The 20,478-nt window shown below is 44.3% G+C and overlaps 1 protein-coding gene across 4 annotated transcripts; it reads left to right on the forward strand.

The window, feature by feature from the left end:
- The first annotated feature begins 4,225 nt into the window (after nucleotides 1–4,225).
- Nucleotides 4,226–18,808, forward strand: LOC110493685 (ras GTPase-activating protein nGAP). Of its 4 annotated transcripts, none has more exons than XM_021568092.3 (18): nucleotides 4,226–5,430; nucleotides 6,458–6,597; nucleotides 6,834–6,912; nucleotides 8,557–8,624; nucleotides 8,811–8,896; nucleotides 8,985–9,117; nucleotides 9,276–9,374; nucleotides 11,723–12,391; nucleotides 12,507–12,651; nucleotides 12,803–12,947; nucleotides 13,109–13,345; nucleotides 13,615–13,816; nucleotides 15,633–15,724; nucleotides 15,852–16,170; nucleotides 16,363–16,473; nucleotides 16,613–16,803; nucleotides 16,930–17,014; nucleotides 17,156–18,808. In XM_021568092.3, exons 1-18 carry the CDS (start codon nucleotides 4,806–4,808, stop codon nucleotides 17,270–17,272), a joined length of 3,543 nt encoding a protein of 1,180 aa, XP_021423767.3. In that variant the 5' UTR covers nucleotides 4,226–4,805; the 3' UTR covers nucleotides 17,273–18,808. The 4 variants fall into 4 exon arrangements, with proteins under 4 accessions (XP_021423767.3, XP_021423768.3, XP_021423770.3 ...); XM_021568093.3 differs by having other exon boundaries at nucleotides 4,253–5,430; nucleotides 8,988–9,117; XM_021568095.3 differs by lacking the exons at nucleotides 4,226–5,430; nucleotides 6,458–6,597; nucleotides 6,834–6,912 and adding an exon at nucleotides 7,054–7,578 and having other exon boundaries at nucleotides 8,988–9,117.
- Nucleotides 18,809–20,478: the final 1,670 nt, after the last annotated feature.

Consider the following 20,478-nt stretch of genomic DNA (forward strand, 5'->3'; position numbering starts at 1 on the left):
CTAATTGAAGACTCTATTGCAGAAAATGCTCAAGAGGCAATTCCGTACACTGAAAGCCCAGGGAAGACTCCCACTAGACCTCCCTCTGAGACCAATGAAGGCCTGGCTCCTGGCAGGAAAAAGAGTCTTCTTGGAGTGAGTGCAGTGTTCTCAGACTCTTTTTGAATTGTACGAAACGTTATACTTCATTTAGGCAACTTGAGTTTATCACATCATTAGACAAGTGTAAATGATAACACGAATGTATCAAAATAAATTAGATGACAGCAATAGTTTGATAGATAGTGTAGACAGACATAGTCTGATACATTTCCATATTCACATGAAGGCGTGAGACAGAGACATGGAAGAGATGGAGGAAGGTCTGTGTAGCTGAATTGGTGAGGACTATGTAGAGCAAACAGTACACCCACTGTAAAGCCCTTAAGATATCAGCAAGCTCATTTTTGGACCAAAAGAGAAAAACAGTAGCTATCAGTTCAAATTAATAATTTCTCCCATCATTTCAATGATGGACCAGTGTCCAGTCTCACCTGATACATCAACAGTCTGTTAATTACATATTATGTTGTTACATAGACTTGGGATGCAAAGAGGGGCCTGGAATTACAGGAGACAGAGAGAGTTCTCCTGGTCAGTTGCCCGAGAGTTCAGGATGAATTAAGGATGTCTGATTTCACCGTGGACACGGCGCCCAACGAAAACATCCAGCTTCTGAAAGAGGAGTGTTGGAAGTTGAACTTCTTGCACCTAAAGGATGAGACATGCCAGGTCACTGAGGTAAGACATAAGAGCCATCTGCAATGCCAATATTGTTTCTTTGAATAAAATGTCAAGCATCTTTGTCAATTCTGTGTATAAAATGGTGTTCAAAGTTGGTCAATGTTACAGTCAACTTTGGATGTCTTTGGTTTGTTGTATTTGTGAAGTAGCTATAGGATAGTTATGAATGTCTCCGTCCATTTACAGCTCACTGAGCTGTATGGACATTCTGAGACCTCTTCAAAGGAAACTCTAATTGAAGAGAAAAGTCCAAAGACCAAGTGCCCGTCCAGCGTCGCTGGGGCTGCTGACATTGACAACACCAATGAGGAGGATTCAGAGGAGTCTCCGAATAACAATGTGGTGGACGTTCAGGATGAGTCGCTGGCCCTGGTCAGTGTGGAGAAAGACGCTGCTGGAGATGGAAAGGTCCTCAGCAAGGTGGTGAAGCCCAAAGGGTGTCTGAACGAGAGCTGCCAAGATCAGCTAACCCCAACAATCTATGATATGATTACGGAACTACCAAAGGTAAGGAACAAGAAGCCTGTTTCGGAAATGAAAGGTCAAGTGTCTTTGCAAATTGGGTGTGTCAGAGATGTCTCAAGCGGGACAATTATACAAATAAGCTGCTATAATCTTTGACTTTGGATGTCTGTGGTATGTTTTGTGAAAAAGGACAGATATCTGTTTTGTTCTGACTCTTTCATTGCTCTGCATTGTCTGCTTAGTCCTATTTCGGATCCACTGAGAGCCTTCCTGAGATGTGTCTCAGAGGTCCAAAGGTGTGCAGTGGAGTGCCTGATGTGTCAAATGCAGTGGGAGAGGTGTCCAGTGACACAATGACGACTGAAGCTGCTGAAGACCTTCTGGACACTGGAAATGTCCTGAGAAAGGTGGTGCAGCTATCCACCCAGAGCCATGCTGAGGTGTGCAATGGAGAGGCTGAGCTGTGCAGAGGTCCTGAGGTGTGCAGCAGAGGTCCTGAGGTGTGCAGCAGAGGTCCTGAGGTGTGCAGCAGAGGTCCTGAGGTGTGCAGCAGAGGTCCTGAGGTGTGCAGCAGAGGTCCTGAGGTGTGCAGCAGAGGTCCTGAGGTGTGCAGCAGAGGTCCTGAGGTGTGCAGCAGAGGTCCTGAGGTGTGCAGTGGAGTCCCTGAGGTGTCAAACCCAGTGGAAGAGGTGTCCAGTGATACAAAGACAGAGGCTGCTGAAGAACTTCGGGACACTGAAAATGTCCTCAGCAAGGTGGTGAAATCCAAAGGGTGGCTGAAGGAGGGCTGGGAAGATCAGCTGACCAAAGACTTCAATGATATGATTGCAAGACTCCCAAAGGTAAGGAACAAGAAGCCTGTTTCGTGAATGAAAGGTCAAGTGTCTTTCTAAGTGGGGTGCATCAGGGTTGTCTGAAACTGGACAATATTACAAATGAGCTACTATAATCTTTGACTTTGGATGTCTGTGGTATGTTTTGTGAAACAGCTAAAGGACATATATGTGTTGTTCTTACTCTTGCACTGCTCTGCATGGTCTGTTTAGTCCTATTTTGGATCCAACGAGAGCCTTCCTGAGGTGTGCAGTGGAGTGCCCGAGGTGTCGAACGCAGCGAAAGAGGTGCGCAGTGACACAAAGAAGCAAAAGAAAAATGGCGTTCTACGATGCTTCCGACGTGTGTGGAAGTTCTTCACATGCACCAACAGCCTCCCAAAAGAGGAGTGACTCAAGCACACACAACTCCGGGCCACACTTTCTCCACCATCTCCCCCTTTCCTTCCAACTGCCTATTTTTAAAAATACAAATAAAGGGGATCTGAACCACAACAAAAAACCTGTTTTCATGAGTGTTTTTCATATGACTTACTATAGTATGAAGAATGCTTTGAATAACACTTACTAATTAACTCTCCAGACAATTAAGTTGTTTTAGAAGTGCTTAAGTATGCATTAATCACAGTATTACTGCATTACACACTAGTAAATATGTACGAAATCATTTGAGACACTTTGCATATTAATGTAAGTTTGTGGTTGAATGGCTCTACTGTGGGCTATTTTCCTAATCAAAACCAAATCACAACTTTATTTGCAGAGCACATTTCTTACAGATGATGCATTTCAAAATGCATAGAATATAAAAAGTTAGAAATATAAAAATGAGAAATGAAAATAGTCAAACAATCACAGTGGACATGAGAGACTAATGCACTAAAATAAATGAAAATAAATAAGATATATAGAATGGTAAAATAGATAGTAGGACTAAGCGAAAGCACGGCTAATAAGTAGCTCTTCAAAATGTCTCCAGTTTCTGAGGCCTTCAGATCCTCCGGCAGGCTGTTCCAAAGGCCAGGACCATAGTGGCTGAAGGCAGCCTCACCACACGTTTTGATTCTCACCATTGGAACAACTAAAAGACCCGTGCCAGAGGATCTGAGGGGCCGACCGGGCACATACAGTCTCTTAAAAGCATGTCAGACATGTACTCAGGTGCAGGGCCACGTAGTGCTTTTAAAATCAATTATAAAACTACAGGCAGAAACACTGGAGGGCACTATTAGTTGTTAAAGTATGTTCAGTTGTATTGGTGTAATAGTGCCCTCCAGTGTTTCTGAGTAAAGGTTTAGATAAATGATGGTTGTTGTGGTGAGGCTTTGACAAAGCTATTGGAAGTTGCTAGTATGTCTTCTAAGTCAGTTTTAGGTTGCAAAAGGAGACATTTCAAAGGAGGCTCCACAACTCAAAGGAGAGTACTTTGAAAATGGTTCTCTGGTCTGGCACTGATCAGAGAGAACTGTATTGTGGAAACCTGTTTTCACCTATCCAATGGTGTTGGATCAGATTTCTTGGCTGTCGGTCCAATTCAAACTCACAGTCACAATCTCATGAAACACACATTGACCAGTGTGTGAGATTGAAGTATTTAACAGGTGCATGTGTCACAACTGTGCAGCATCAACACAGGAAGTGGTTTTGAGTCTTTCAAACCTGTTTGGCTGGCAGGAAGTGCCGCTGGTTTAGACAGGAAACTGAGCCCAACAGCCGCTGAACACAAACAACCACATGTATCTGTGTCAGATGACCCACAGATGGTGATGATGTTCTATTAAATGTCAGTCAATAAATATTCTACATCTTGTTGTCGTTAATGTATGAATTTCAGGTTTGATCGGAATAGTTGATAGAACTGGTGAATGAGACAGGCCCCTAGACAGAGTTGTAAAATGGATGTCTCAGCTTCCCATTATTATGATAGGATCAGATCAGATGTCTCAATCAGTGTTTTAAATTTTAAAAAAGAGAGAAAGTTGTGAAGAAATACGAGCCATCTGTGTAAAAGGAAGGTACAGATGCAAACAATTAATATCTAGGCTAAATAAACAGAATCAGAACCAAGCATGTATTTACATTTCATATACATGATAGAGTTGGCAAGTGGGTAGGACATTTGAAAACTCTCTCTGTTCCTCTCTGGCGCTTTCAAATTGATCGGGTGAACTGACACACTTCCTGTGAGGTGGAGGACAACTACACAGACTAAACCTCCATTTTAGTTACCTAAACCATACATGTGAAGAGGTCCTGAGGATTTTATGAGGAGAGGAATTTAACAATACTCTGTTCAAGACAAGGGGCCATTACAGAGAGGGTGGGAGGATTTGAGGTAAAGTAAAAAGAGAACTCTCGGATAGGATGGCAAGGGAAAGAAGGAGAGAGGTGAGAGAGCAGAGAGGCCAGTCAGAATACTCAAATACATGAAGAAGAAAAACAAAAAGGTAGTGACACTCTGAAAGGAAGCAACCGCTGAGTGTGGGAGGTTGAGGGCGTGAATACTCACAGCAAAGGAACTACACACGAAGCAGTCAGACAGATGTTGCCAGATGACATTTTGGAACACAGAAATCAAAAAAAGAATCAAGAAAGAAAACACTTAGTCATCCTAAGTGATTACATTTTGATGAGACCTTAAGTAGGGAGGTAAGGACGACCTATTCCATTCTTGAAAACAGTGAGAGGAGCAAGCTAAAAAACAAGATAGCCACAAATACCAAGATGAAAATGGGCACAAACCAGGAGGCTGAATCTGAGCCAGAAGATAAACAGATTGCAGAGGAGACGGGCCCCACAGAGGAGGAGAAGGAGACACCTGCTGAGCATCCTCAAGACGCCCCTCCTCCTGAGGACGTCGACCCTCTCAACACCTACAAGTGGCACACTGGAGCCAAGGCAGCAACCCTCGACGGGACGAGGGCAGAGGGTGGAGAGACAGCATCAACAACAATAGAGAAGATGGAGAAGACCTCCACCACCAAATGGAGTAATAAGATGCAGAACTGGCGGAAAGCCCTGAGCGAGGACCCCGGGGACAAAGCCTCAACCGCTGGACGAGGAGGGGAGACCCCCAGGCTGGAGAAGAACCCTGCCTGCAGGAAGAACCCCTTCAGAAGGGCCCAGTCTGAGCCTCCAGGGTCGCTGTTCACTACCTTGTCCCCCTCCTCTTCAGCCCAGGCAACATCGGGACCGGGGGCAAGCGCAGAGGAATCGGAACCATCCCCCACGGACACGCCACAGAAAGGGGGCGGAGGGGCACTGTTCAGGAAGTACATACGCACCGTCTCCCAGAAGCTCAAGAGGCCCCGGTTGCTGAGCAGAAACAGCACCTCAACCCTCCTACAAGGTGAAGGCGCAGAATGCACACCACACCATTGCCTTGTTATCTGAATGCACACCTAGCACCACACATGACAGTACTATGCTCTTTCTTCTGTTTTTTTAAGACGTCCAACATCACTGTCTGTGAACCATTTTGAGTACAGTTTTAAATTCTAGGTTTGAATTTGTATAGTTTAGTTAGTCTCCCCATTTTAGTCTAGTTTAGATTTTCAGTAATTTTACTTCAGTGAAATGCTGACATCTGGTGTTGTATACATGGCATTTAGTCTGAATCTAAGAACCCATGATGAAGGTAGACATGGTTAGTAAGCATTTTACACTTTAAAGAAGTGAGTTTGCATAAAACCAAAAGCATTATAAATCAACCATACAGTCAGAGACCATTTTGAGTGGACTTCTCAGTCGGTCTATTCACCTAGGAGACGAGAATACACCTGAAGGTACAGATTTTGATTTTTTTTTTTTTAAGTACAGTATGTGATGTGATTTAGGAGAAGTTAATACAGCCATACTTAGAATAGAAAACAAACTGACACAGGATGTGTGAGAGTTGTGGTTCATCATAGATGGAGAGCGAGGAGGGGGCGGAGAAGATAGCGTCAAAACTAACTAGAAATGGGAGTGGCCATGTGCACAGTGTCAGATAACGACATCATGCCACAATTAGTCAGAATGTAAAACATCCAAGCCCCAGCGTGTGCACTCAATTATCCCCCAGAACGACCATTGCTGGTTTCCTCAGATTATATTGTAATCAGGAAAACTCAGAGAGCTCCACTTGTGCCAATGTCAGACACAGAAATAGAGTTAAAATAAATGTGCCCGATCAGACGCATGACTAGGGTCATCAAAATGAGTCAAATTAGTGGCCTCTATTGTAGACCATGTCACCCAACTGGAGTTAGTTGTGTCACACAGACATTTCCAATTTAAAGGCCAGGATTTCAAGCGACTATTGGAGTGATTTGGTCCATCCCATTCTGCACTGATCTACTGTGCTGTTGTCATGGTGTGTGTGTTTGTGTGTATAGATGCGGGTGGGAGCGGGCCTGCAGCTGCGTCCCAAGAGCTAGCCAGGCTGTCATGGGCCCCTCCCCAGGACGTCCCCATTTGGGACATCAACAACTGTGTCCTGGAGGACGGACAGATCCTCATCACCCCGGAGGAAGAGGTACACGACACAGACCGCTCACATCACCAACACTGAACATTTCACCACACTTAACACTGCACTTCCATTAAACAACAGGGAGTCAACACCTTGAAGCATTGCACTTAACAGTTAGTACTATTACTGGGAGCACTGCACTCTCAATGGAAACTCACTCTTGACTGTGTGAAGTTGACAGTCATGGCTTCTCTCTGGGTTATTATGTGAGTGTGCATCTCTTCTACTCCCTCTCTCAGCCAGTGATGTGGACCCGGAACCGAGTCAGCAGCTGCCTGTCAAACCTCAGCATGCAGAACCTGGCAGATGTCAACATGGGTTAGTACGCCACATGGCTTTAGACAAGAGGAGTGTTTCATATGAATGGGGTTCCTGGAACTGTGATCAATACCTTGCTTTCTCTAGTAGCTTTCCTAATGTCGTCATCAGAGACACAAAGGAGATACAACAGTGAAGTCCACTTTCTCATCAAAATGGCTGATCCGTAGAAATACAGACAGAGCGAGACTGAGTCAGGGATGTCTTTGCAAGGAGAACATCCAAATCGGCAGCATCACAACCACTAGAGAGTCTAGCAGAGTAGCGGTAGAGCAGGCACAGAGGAAATAGCTGACGTGATTATGCTTGCGAGTGGCTTTCAAATTGTTTCCTCAAAATTTGGGGGGGTAGATACCATCGCATCTGTGTGTTCCAGAAGACCAGTCAGGGCTGGTTGAGAAGAAGCAGTGTTTGTAGCGTGGCTTCTCTCACTCATGTTCCTTTTATTAGTATTAGCTTGTGGACTTAGTCCGGCTATAGAATATTAGATATTGATTCGTTCTATGCGATGCCTACATTGGCAAGGCCCATTTGGTGAAGAGAGGAGAACCATGAGTTGTGAAACAGTGTTCACTCTTACGTGTGATTAGGAGGGTTCGACAGATCTCTCTCTCGCTCTCTCAATGATGGGATTTAGACGCTGGATTGCATGTGGAGGCGCATTGGGTAAGCAAAGGATTAGATTCCAAGAATTGTGTACGTTTATTTGTACGGTCACAATTGCTATTGATCCCTACAAATCTTTTACTTGATTATGTCTACGAAGGAGAATATCAAAAGGTGAATTTTTAACGAACGCTCTGAGGAAAAGTGATGTACTGTGTGATGGCTTTAGTTACGGCCATAGGTACGTTTATTATTTTCGCCAAAAAAAGTGTTTCAATGGTTGTTTTATTGACATGGTGTGACACCACGGCTGATTTTCTGCTCTGCAGTGGTAGGGTTTTAGTAGTCTCTAAACCAAGTAAGTCAATGTCTGAGGCTGCACTTGCAAGGTTCCTGCCCTGTCTAGGCCACGAGATAAAAGTCATATCCGGTGTGACTGTCTGAACACTTATCAAAGGTTGACTCATTTTGAACACTGAGCCTAGTCATCCCTCAACCGTCTTACGTTAGACATTTCTTACTGTTGGAGAGACTTAAAGCTAAAGTGGTGAACAATAACATTTCAAAGCCGGCGTACTAATGTTCAGTTATACAGAACATGTACTGTTCTAGATGAGTTAGTCAAACTCAGTCTGAATAATCTTCAGCCTTGCAGCCTCCTCGATTTGAGCAGTTATTTGTTCGGTCTTCAGAGGAAATGCAGAAAGGGGGAAATGATTACACTTCCCCTGTTGGTTTCAGAGGACCGCAATTTAGTTTTTGGGGGAGATTAGATCAACCACTGGTTGTCTCTCCCCAATGGTTTCCAGATAAACAGGAAAATGTACACACGTACATATGTAAGACGTGAGTGATATGTAACAAGATAAACAGTATATTTACATGTTTATTTGGCGCAACAATAAGAGACAACCCACAATGCCCACTTCACGCCTGAGACGCTCTGATAAAAGGTTGCCATTTTTTTTCGAGGGAGGGATCATGTCAAGCCAAAAACTGTGTTTACAAGCTATCTGTGTGCATCTCTTGGACCTGCAGAATGCAGCCCTGACCACATGTCCCCCACTGGAGGCCCCAGACTGAAGAGCCAAGATGGAGGAGTGAGGGTGAGCACTGCATACTCCACAGATAAAACACTGTTATTACATGATTCATGACAGCTCTGGATTTCCTGAGGATTCTATATGACTCAGGGCCTGCTAATCAGTATGCCCCTGGGGATGAATTGAACTTCATCTACCCATCTCTCCCTCCCCCTCTTTAATTGTCTTCTTCCTGCCCTCTGTCTCTAGGGGCTGATCAAGCGGCGTTTCTATGGTGGAGCCATGCGAAAGAGCAATACCCAGTTAAACACAATAGGGTTGAACAAAGGGAGCAGGTATGTGGTCAGTCTCATAGTGTTCTTGGTGTGTAAGGCAGGCTGTTCCTCCTTGACTCCTCTCGTCTCCTCCTCCCTGTCTGTTCAGCAGGCTCCATGGCTCACGGGAGTCCGTGTCCATCCCAGTCAGCGCTGCAGGAAACCTGGATCTGAGTGCAGACACCAGTACGGTCATCAGGCCTGTACACAGCTCCATCCTGGGGGAGAAGTACTGCTTTGAGGTAGGGCTGACCTTTGACCTGTAACTTCTATACTCGTCCCATGTCTTAAAGTGATTTGACCAGGTTCATGTTAAATACTGCCCAATAACATCTTTGCCTCACTCTGTCCTGTCATGTATGGACTGATGGAATTTTCCACCTTCACATTGACATCCTAGGTGATAAACTCAGAGACCAACCACTGTTTTGGGTGCACTTCAGCTGCTGAGCGAGACCGCTGGATAGAGGACCTGAGACGGGCTGCTCAGCCCAATAAGGTAAAGAAACTATTTAAAAACATTAATCTTCCATACCAATTAAAGGAAAAGTTATTTTTTTACAATCAAATCACAAAAAAAACACAAAAAAATGTAAATGGCATGTTATTTCACTTGTTTTTGTGAAACTTATCCCAAACAGCAAATCATTTCCTCATCCTTGTTGTATGTTATGGGGGCCCGAAAAAAAAAAAAAAAGGCTCCAAAAACACCCAAATGTGTCCTTTTAGAAACAGCAAATATCTCAGGGTAGTGATGCAGGTCTTTAAATTAATATACAGTGCCTTGCGAAAGTATTCGGCCCCCTTGAACTTTGCGACCTTTTGCCACATTTCAGGCTTCAAACATAAAGATATAAAACTGTATTTTTTTGTGAAGAATCAACAACAAGTGGGACACAATCATGAAGTGGAACGACATTTATTGGATATTTCAAACTCTTTTAACAAATCAAAAACAGAAAAATTGGGCGTGCAAAATTATTCAGCCCCTTTACTTTCAGTGCAGCAAACTCTTTCCAGAAGTTCAGTGAGGATATCTGAATGATCCAATGTTGACCTAAATGACTAATGATGATAAATACAATCCACCTGTGTGTAATCAAGTCTCCGTATAAATGCACCTGCACTGTGATAGTCTCAGAGGTCCGTTAAAAGCGCAGAGAGCATCATGAAGAACAAGGAACACACCAGGCAGGTCCGAGATACTGTTGTGAAGAAGTTTAAAGCCTGATTTGGATACAAAAAGATTTCCCAAGCTTTAAACATCCCAAGGAGCACTGTGCAAGCGATAATATTGAAATGGAAGGAGTATCAGACCACTGCAAATCTATCAAGACCTGGCCGTCCCTCTAAACTTTCAGCTCATACAAGGAGAAGACTGATCAGAGATGCAGCCAAGAGGCCCATGATCACTCTGGATGAACTGCAGAGATCTACAGCTGAGGTGGGAGACTCTGTCCATAGGACAACAATCAGTCGTATATTGCACAAATCTGGCCTTTATGGAAGAGTGGCAAGAAGAAAGCCATTTCTTAAAGATATCCATAAAAAGCGTTGTTTAAAGTTTGCCACAAGCCACCTGGGAGACACACCAAACATGTGGAAGAAGGTGCTCTGGTCAGATGAAACCAAAATTGAACTTTTTGGCAACAATGCAAAACGTTATGTTTGGCGTAAAAGCAACACAGCTCATCACCCGGAACACACCATCCCCACTGTCAAACATGGTGGTGGCAGCATCATGGTTTGGGGTGCTTTTCTTCAGCAGGGACAGGGAAGATGGTTAAAATTGATGGGAAGATGGATGGAGCCAAATACAGGACCATTCTGGAAGAAAACCTGATGGAGTCTGCAAAAGACCTGAGACTGGGACGGAGATTTGTCTTCCAACAAGACAATGATCCAAAACATAAAGCAAAATCTACAATGGAATGGTTCAAAAATAAACATATCCAGGTGTTAGAATGGCCAAGTCAAAGTCCAGACCTGAATACAATCGAGAATCTGTGGAAAGAACTGAAAACTGCTGTTCACAAATGCTCTCCATCCAACCTCACTGAGCTCGAGCTGTTTTGCAAGGAGGAATGGGAAAAAAATTCAGTCTCTCGATGTGCAAAACTGATAGAGACATACCCCAAGCAACTTACAGCTGTAATCGCAGCAAAAGGTGACGCTACAAAGTATTCACTTAAGGGGGCTGAATAATTTTGCACGCCCAATTATTCAGTTTTTGATTTGTTAAAAAAGTTTGAAATATCCAATAAATGTTGTTCCACTTCATGATTCTGTCCCACTTGTTGTTGATTCTTCACAAAAAAATACAGTTTTATATCTTTATGTTTGAAGCCTGAAATGTGGCAAAAGGTCGCAAAGTTCAAGGGGGCCGAATACTTTCGCAAGGCACTGTACATGAAATTATGCCACTCCAAAGTTGATCCGCAACGTTATATTCCCTTTTGTGTGACTCAAGCGGTCTCCCCTATCCAGCTGTTCCATTCTTCATGTAGCCTGCTTCTACAGGTAACTGCCATCACGAGCCACCAGAACAGCTTCAATGAGCCTTGGCATAGATTCTACAAGTGTCTGGAACTTCCTATGTGGAAGCACCCCATGCCTTCAATATACAGTACTTTGTATCCCTTATAAGTGTTTTTATTTTGGCAGTTACTTATAGAATGGAGAGGAACCACTGGAGTCACAACAAAATTGAATATTATTATAAAAAATAAACAAAAAATTGTACAAAAGAAAACGTATCCTTCAATGTATGCCACATTGCCATGATATCATAGGAATCCTTATTGTGTACTCTCTGATTGATGTTCTAACATGTTCCGTCTCCGTTAGGACAACTGTGAGCGGACAGAGAACTCCCTCAGTCTGTGGGTGAACGAGGCCAAGGACTTGCTCCCCAAGAGGCGATACTACTGCGAGCTGCACCTGGACGGCACCCTGTTCGCCCGCACCAGCAGCCGAGCCGTGGGCAAGTCTTCCCATCACTCCAGTTTAGCTGGTGATGGGTCCTCTGGTGGGGTGCTTGGGGGCAGCGGGGGTGTGGTCGGAGGCTGCCAGCTGTTCTGGGGAGAGTTTTTTGAGCTGGACAACTTGCCGTCGGTCTCCCAGATCACCCTGCACCTCTTCCGTGACGAGGAACCCAAGAAGAAGCGTCACTCCCGGGATGAGTCCACCCTGCATCCCCTTGGAAGTGTGGCCATATCCCTGGCTGACATCCGTGGAAGGGCCTTCCAGGAGAAGTGGCACCCAATCAATCCTTACAAGGCGTCTGGTGCCGGCGGGACAAAGGAGCAACTGGGGCCCCAAGCGGCGCTCCGTGTCAAGGCCCGCTTTCAAAACCTGCAGGTGCTGCCCATCGAGAAGTATAAGGAGTTTGCAGAGTTTGTGACAGTGGACTATGTGGGCATGTGTAGGAACCTGCAGCCACTGCTGTCTGTCAGGGAGAAGGAGGAACTAGCCGGGGCACTGGTCCACGTCTTGCAAAGCATTGGCAAGGCCAAGGTAAGAAAACAAAAGGGTGACCGCTGGGTCATGATAAGCATTTAAAGTAGACCTTTACAATAGTCAGCTAGTCATAACTTGCTAAAAGCGCTTATTATGTGTGTTTATGTTCCAGGAGTTCCTTATCGAGTTGGGTAGTGCAGAGGTGGAACGCCTTGGGGAGAAAGAGGCATTGATCTTCAGGGAGAACACGCTGGCCACCAAGGCCATTGATGAGTACATGAAGCTGGTGGGGCAGAAGTACCTCATCGACACCTTGGGTGAGGAATATCTGTGGTTGAGATCAGCTTTTAAGCTTTTGGAAATACAACTTTTCCCCCTGGGTAACAGTGGATCTGTTTTAACACTTTCTTAGACCTTCCTTTTAGAAAACTGTTGCCATGCAAAACTGTGCCCTTGCTCGTCTTACAGGGGACTTCATCACTCAACTGTATGCCTCAGTAGAGAGCTGTGAAGTGGACCCTCTCAAATGCCCCGCCTCTGAGCTGTCAAACAACCAGCGTCACCTGAAGGAGAGGTGTGAGGACGCAGTGCAGAAAATCACTGAGATGCACGGGTGAGGGACAAAGAGACCTGATGGGAAACGATATATAAAGACAGAACATGGGGGGGAGCAGTCTTAGCCAGAAGAATGCTATCAAATGAGCGCCAATTCATATTCATTCACAGAAAATCCAAGGCTGTAACTGACCGCTCTCGCCACCGTTTACCTCGCAGGTCTTTCCCTGAAGAGCTTAACAGGATCTTCTCCAGCTGGGTGAAGCTGTGCGAGGAGCAGGGACGACCTGAAATCGGCCAGCGCCTCATCTCTGCCTCGCTATTCCTCCGTTTCCTGTGTCCCGCCATCCTCAGCCCCTCCCTGTTTGGTCTGACACAGCCCTACCCAGAGCCGGCCACCCTGCGCACCCTCACCTTCACCGCCAAGGTCATCCAGAACCTGGCCAACTTCACCCTGTGAGTGTGTGGGGCTTCACCTCTGTCTGCACCCCATCATACTTCATCTATGTAGCCATGGATACCAACATTAGACATAAGCTACTAGATACATTCCCTAATATACCCTCAAAACATCTGACACAATGATGGAAATAATATACTTGACAATCCTTCAATTCTTCAAACTATGTGGTCCAAGTCAAGAATAAACATCTTCTCTCCATATTCCCAAACCAGATGTTCCCTCCTTCAACACTAACCCATTCCCCATTCTCTTCCATTAACAGGTTTGGGGAGAAGGAGGAGTACATGCTGTTCATGAATGACTTCCTGCAGCAGCACTGGGAGAGGATGAGGTGCTTCCTTCAGACAGTGTCTAGCCCAGACATAGAGATCCCAATGACATCCTTCGATGGCTATGTTGACTTGCCTCTGCGTCTGGCTGTCCTACACAGCCTGCTGGTCGACATAATTTCCCCAATGAAGCAGGTAGGCATAAATCAACTGAATCAAAAGGCAAGGATCATGCCATGACATTCCTGTATTTCTATATTCTTGCTACCAGTCACTTTTCAGCCCTGTTTACATGTACACTATCGTTCAAAAGTTTGGGGTCACTAGAAATGTCCTTGTTTTTGAAAGAAAATCTAAAAGAATTGTCCATTAAAATAACATCAAATTTATCAGAAATACAGTGTCGACATTGTTGATGTTGTAAATGACTATTGTCTAAAACTGGCCTTCTTTAGACTAGTTGAGTATCTGGAGCATCAGCATTTGTGGGTTCGATTATAGGCTCAAAATTGTATATTCTTGTTCTGAGAAATGAAGGCTATTCCATGTGAGAAATTGCCAAGAAACTGAAGATTGGAGTAGTACACAGCGTTGTATGCATTCACAGAACAGTGCAAACTGGCTCTAAACAGAATAGAAAGAGGAGTGGGAGGCTCCGGTGCACAACTGAGCAAGAGGACAAGTACATTAGAGTGTCTAGTTTGAGAAACAGGCGCCTCACAAGTCCTCCCACTCCTCTTTCTATTCTGGTTAGTGCCAGTTTGAGACAGCCTTTAGGGAGGAGGTTAGAGACCAACCTGGCTGTGTGGTGCCAGGACAACAACCTCTCCCTCAACGTGATCAAGACAAAGGAGCTGATCGTGGACGACAGGAAAAGGAGGGCCAAGAATGCCCTCATTCACATGGGGCTGTAGTGGAGCGGGTTGTGAGCTTCAAGATCCTTGGAGTCTAGATCACTAACAACCTGTCATGTTCCAAACACACCAAGACAGTTGTGAAGAGGGCAACGCCTATTCCCCCTCAGGAGACTGAACATACTTAGCATGGGTTGTCAGATCCTCAAAGAGTTCTACAGCTGCACCATCAAGAGCATCCTGACTGGTTGCATCACCGCTTAGTATGGTAACTGCTCGGCATCTGATTGTAGCACCTTGCAGAGGGTAGAGCATACAGCCCAGTGCATCACTGGGGCCAAGCTTCCTGCTATCCAGGACCTCGATAACAGACAGTGTCAGAGGAAGGCCCTAAAAATTGTCAAAGACTCCAGCCACCCAAGTCATAGACTATTCTCTCTGCTACTGCAAGGCAACTCTAGGTCTAAAAAGGCCCCATAACAGCTTCTACCTCCAAGCCATAAGACTGCTAAACAGTTAATCAAATGGCTACTCAGACTATTTTCCTTTACCCATTTTATATGCTGCTGCTACACGCAGTTTATTATCAATGTATAGTCACTTTACCCCTACTTACATGTACATTACCTCAATTAACCTGTACACCCGCACATTGACTCGGTACCGGTACCTCCTGGATATAGCCACGTTATTGTTATTTTGTTGTGTTAATTTTTATTTGTATTATCTTTGTAGCAAACATTTCCTTTTTTTTTTTTTTACTCTGCATTGTTTGTTAATAAGGGCTAAGGGCTTGTAAGTAAGCATTTAATGATAAGGTCTACTCCACCTGTTGTATTTTTGGCACATGTGACAAATACAGTTTGATTTGATATTGAATACTGCAGTGCTGGGTAGTGCTTGCAAATGAAGCATTTCACTGTATTTTTGCATGTGACAAATAAAACTGCAAAACGAAGCTGAGACCGCCCGTGGTAAGGTTAAGTGGGGCGGCAGGGTAGCCTAGTGGTTAGAGCGTACAAATCTGTCATTCTGCCCATTCTGCCTGTTGTTCTGCCATCATTGAAAATAAGAATTTGTTCTTAACTGACTTGCCTTGTTAAATAAAGGTAAAATAAAAAGTGGTAGCTAACATGCTGTTCATATCTCTTCCTCAGGACACCATAGACAAACTGCACCCTCTGCCTTCAATCCTGAACCAGATTACAGAATCTCTGGGCCCAGATGCTCTGCGGATTACTGTTAGCAGGTGAGGTTGGCGAGTGTACTTAAGTGTATTGCACATAAGCATTTTTGTAGACCTGCTTGTGTGCAAACACAGTTTCAATCTTCTTTACATCTCACTTTATTGTCGTGATTTTTCTTTTTCACAACAGCAACATTGGTCAATCCAAGCCAACATATGTGCCCCCTAAAGACCTGGGTAAGTACAGCCCTCTGCACAACTCCCTGCAGCAGCTGCCTATGGATGTGAAGGGCAGCCCGCGGAAAGAAAGCTTTCAGAGGGGCAATCGAGACAGGAGGAGTGCCAGAGAGAGGAAGCCAGTATCCAGAACCCAGAGTGCACCGCACAGACCGCCGGCGGACCCTAAACAGCTACGGAGGAGGAGGAGCAGCACTGAAAATCTGCCACTGGAGGACCAAGAGGCAGAGCAGGACGCCAACCCTCCACTTGATATTTCATCACCGCAGAACGTGAGTTTGGAAGTCTTGGTCATGTGGTTTCAATTGTCAACATTCAAACGTTCTATTTCATGTTGATATTATCCTTATGAAGTATATGGTTCATAGTCATAACCGAGCATTGCCATGTGGTTGTTCTGTTGAGAGTTGATGGGTGGGAGAAGTGATTGAATCTTATGAAAGCATCACCTCTTCTTGTGTCAGAGTGTCGGTGTAAAGTCTCCTCCTGCCCCAGTGCCTTGGATCAAAGTGTCCCAGAGCAAGGAGCCATACGAGAGGAAGATCGAGAATGAAGAGATCAACCTACTGGACAGGGTGGGTTCATCTTCATGTTATTTATCATCCAGTAACGCTGGCTCCTTCCTCTTTTGCATTGATTACTTCAGCTCATCAAAGAAATACAGCAATGATGAAATTACTTGACCACCATGATGTTGATTTGTGATTTAACCAGCATGCACAGGAGCTGTCGGAGCTCCGCCTGGGGGTGGAGCAGGTGACAGAGCGTGAGTTGGAAATGGCCAAGCGGCTGGAGGACTTCATTGTCCAAAGTCAAGATCAGAATGCAGTCTTGTTGGCTGAGGTTAACGAACTGCGGAATCTTCTGGCTGTCCGTGAGGAACAGCTCGCCAGCGCCACTTTCAGGTGAGACAGTGGAGTAAGAGGGACAGATCGAAGGGTCATAGCGTTTAATTCACAAACTTTCAAATGAATGAGAGTTTATTTGGTTTGAACATGAACTAAAATGCAATTGTTAAATCGGCGTCATAGGCTGGGGGTTATCGAGGAGGAGAGGGAGGAGGATGAGAGGAAGCTGAATGTCGCCGTGGCAGCAGCTGAACGAATGAACGTACTGGTAAGACTGGAGATATCTACCACAATCATTAAGATAAAGATGAGTGTTTAGGCTACATTTTGATTTTTGTTTCTCTCTTAGCTGGTAACATGACTTGAAAAGCTAAACTAAATGGAGCCGTTTGTTGCTGTGTGTTCTCAGGAGGAGCAGTTTGCAGACCTGCTGAAGGACAGGCACCAGCTCAGTGGAGACTACACCGGTGACCAGAACAACACACAGTACCCTGGGATCGGGACAAATCATGTCAACAGCAACTGAAGTCAGACTGGCAGCACAGAGTTGTAATACAGACACATGAGAAGTTTAGTCCCCATAGCTTTCATGTTCTTCCAAATACAAAAACACCCAAAATTATGTCATTATGCCTGATGGTTGGCTTACTTTCAGAAATACGGTAAATGTATGCATGAATCTTAAACTGTGTCCAATTGCAAAAACAGAAATGAACTAAAAAGTCACAGGTATGCTAAGCCTGTTTAACATAGCACTTACTGTGTACAATGTACTTCAAATATTTGTGTAATATTAGTTGATTTGACAGAAAGACGGATCTAATGGGAGTGTAGAAACCTAAACATCAATAACAGCCTACGGTAAGAACAATTTCCCTCTCTGCAGTTTAACAAAATGAACATAAGGATACCAAATCAAATGTATTTATATAGCCCTTCGTACTTCAGCTGATATCTCAAAGTGCTGTACAGAAACCCAGCCTAAAACCCCAAACAGCAAGCAATGCAGGTGTAGAAGCACGGTGGCTAGGACAAACTCCCTAGAAAGGCCAAAACCTAGGAAGAAACCTAGAGAGGAACCAGGCTATGAGGGGTGGCCAGTCCTCTTCTGGCTGTGCCGGGTAGAGATTATAACAGAACATGGCCAAGATGTTCAAATGTTCATAAATGACCAACATGGTCAAATAATAATGACAGGCAGAACAGTTGAAACTGGAGCAGCAGCACGGCCAGGTGGACTGGGGACAGCAAGGAGTCATCATGCCAGGTAGTCCTGAGGCATGGTCCTAGGGCTCAGGTCCTCCGAGAGAGAGAAAGAAAGAATTAGAGAGAGCATACTTAAATTCACACAGGATACCGGATAAGACAGGAGAAGTACTCCAGATATAACAAACTGACCCTAGCCCCCCGACACAAACTACTGCAGCATAAATAGGCTGAGACAGGAGGGGTCAGGAGACACTGTGGCCCCATCCGATGATACCCCCGGACAGGGCCAAACAGGAAGGATATAACCCCACCCACTTTGCCAAAGCACAGCCCCCACACCACTAGAGGGATATCTTCAACCACCAACTTACCATCCTGAGACAAGGCCGAGTATAGCCCACAAAGATCTCCGCCATGGCACAACCCAAGGGGTTGGATAGGCAGACCATTCCATAAAAATGGAGCTCTATAGGAGAAAGCCCTGCCTCCAGCTGTTTGCTTAGAAATTCCAGGGACAACTAGGAGGCCTGCGTCTTGTGACCGTAGCGTACGTGTAGGTATGTACGGCAGGACCAAATCAGAGAGATAGGTAGGAGCAAGCCCATGTAATGCTTTGTAGGTTAGCAGTAAAACCTTGAAATCAGCCCTTGCCTTGACAGGAAGCCAGTGTAGGGAGGCTAGCACTGGAGTAATATGATACCACACCTTGATATGTAATTAAATACATAAGCTTTGCCCTATTTTGATACACCACTTCTCAGAATGTTATCCAGTTTACATCCATTTTGAATGCAGATTTACAATTTCTGTTAATTTAATAAATAAAACTCAAATAAGCAATGCACCATTCAAAGTGTTTGTTGTGTGTTCTACTTGGTAAGATTGACTACATTTCTATTGCCGAATAACAAAATAAACAGAATGTCCATGCAAGGAGTCAGAGAATAGTTAAATTGGTTTATTTGAGAGTATATACACAAAGGTATACGCTGTATACCCACTTTTTAGTGGGCATTGTGTATACTCACTTCTTAATCCCCAGTGACGCATATCAAAGTAGCCTAGAGGACGGTTGGAATGGGTTTCCCAAAAACCGTTTCAATTAAATGTTAAAGGGGAACACTAACAACAAGGCGGACACTAACAACAATCCTTTGGGCAAAAATGAAAGAACTGAGCAGATGCAAATGCCATTGTTTCCTGCAAGCATCCTAGCTAACTTTAGTTTATCTACTGAAACACATAGCCAGCAATACACTAACATAGCTACTACTGTGTTACAGTGGGGGGAATCTAATTATGTAGCTAGCTAGGTAGGTAAACAACTACCGGTAGCCATATCTATCTATCTATTACAAAATAGGAGCTCTTTTGTATCTTGATTGTAAAACCTCTCTTTTAAGTTGTAGATATGGCTAGCTACTAAAAAGCAAGCTACAACATTACAACCAGCCACCTAAAATTAGGTTTAACAGCAAACATTAGCACGACTGGAGTTGGCTAGCTACTTAGCCTGGCACCTGCTAACATGTTATGCACCACGCTTCACATTTGTACCTTGTTAGCAAGCATGTGTAACATCAGCAACTGTAAATCATTTTACTAGCTAGCTATGTAACATTGATGAGGGTTGACAATGGTTATGACCATGGATGCATTTAAATCTCACAGAGTTATAGGCATGATGCAAGATAGGATTCCAAAGAGATGTAAATAACAAGTATTGCATATCCCGCAAACTACCTAAGTTTACTAGCAAACAGTGAGGAGAAACTACACAACAATTTACTGTGGTAAATCTCAAAAACTAGAGCTGATTTTACTATAAAAATATTTGCCTAGTGGACATGGTTGTATGTAGATACTGTCTGCCTGCCTACCTACCTAGGCTCATTTGTACAGTCTGCCCACTGTGCAAAGGTTGAGGGTTATGCCATATTTCATTCTATTAGTCTAGATATTATTGTAAATGTAATCTATGTGCCTGTGCACATGTTCAACTAGTCTTCCCTAATGTTGATGTTATGCTGGCATGGTTCAACTGTTGTTCAAACTGTACAATATAGTATTTGTTTGTGTCTCACAGACATTACCATGTGGTGCCTGTGCTTCTTCCTGGAGTGGATTCTAGATACCAACAGTATGTGCTCCGACATCGTGTCTTTTCATTCATTGATCGAGACAGGAATTTTGGGGTGGACAACCACCTGTCTCTATCAATGAGAGAAGACTTGAAATAGACAAAATGTCTGCAAAAATCTTTGGGTAAATCACATTATCTGGTGTAACAATCTGTAGCTACAGTTCTCTGCACTTGTGTGTCCCTACACCTGAGGGACACTCAGACACACTGAACTACACTGTTCATAAAAAATTTGGGGTATGTTACTTTTACCATGTAACATTGTTGAATACACAGTTCTCTTGATTTACCAGTAAATAGTGTACACTCCTGTATTTTAGAGATTTAGACAGACATTCTTTGGATATCTGAATACCTAGCATCTGCTACAGAGCCCTGTA

Source organism: Oncorhynchus mykiss, chromosome 17 (assembly GCF_057628025.1).
Source record: "Oncorhynchus mykiss isolate SJ-2025 chromosome 17, ASM5762802v1, whole genome shotgun sequence".
Taxonomy (NCBI): Eukaryota; Metazoa; Chordata; class Actinopteri; order Salmoniformes; family Salmonidae; genus Oncorhynchus; species Oncorhynchus mykiss.

Coding starts and splice junctions, on each gene's coding strand:
- LOC110493685 (XM_021568092.3), top strand. CDS start 4,806: ATGAAAATGGGCACAAACCAGGAGGCTGAATCTGAGCCAGAAGATAAA. Junction 12,948..13,108: donor AAAATCACTGAGATGCACGG/GTGAGGGACAAA, acceptor TTTACCTCGCAG/GTCTTTCCCTGAAGAGCTTA. Junction 13,817..15,632: donor TAATTTCCCCAATGAAGCAG/GTAGGCATAAAT, acceptor TCTCTTCCTCAG/GACACCATAGACAAACTGCA.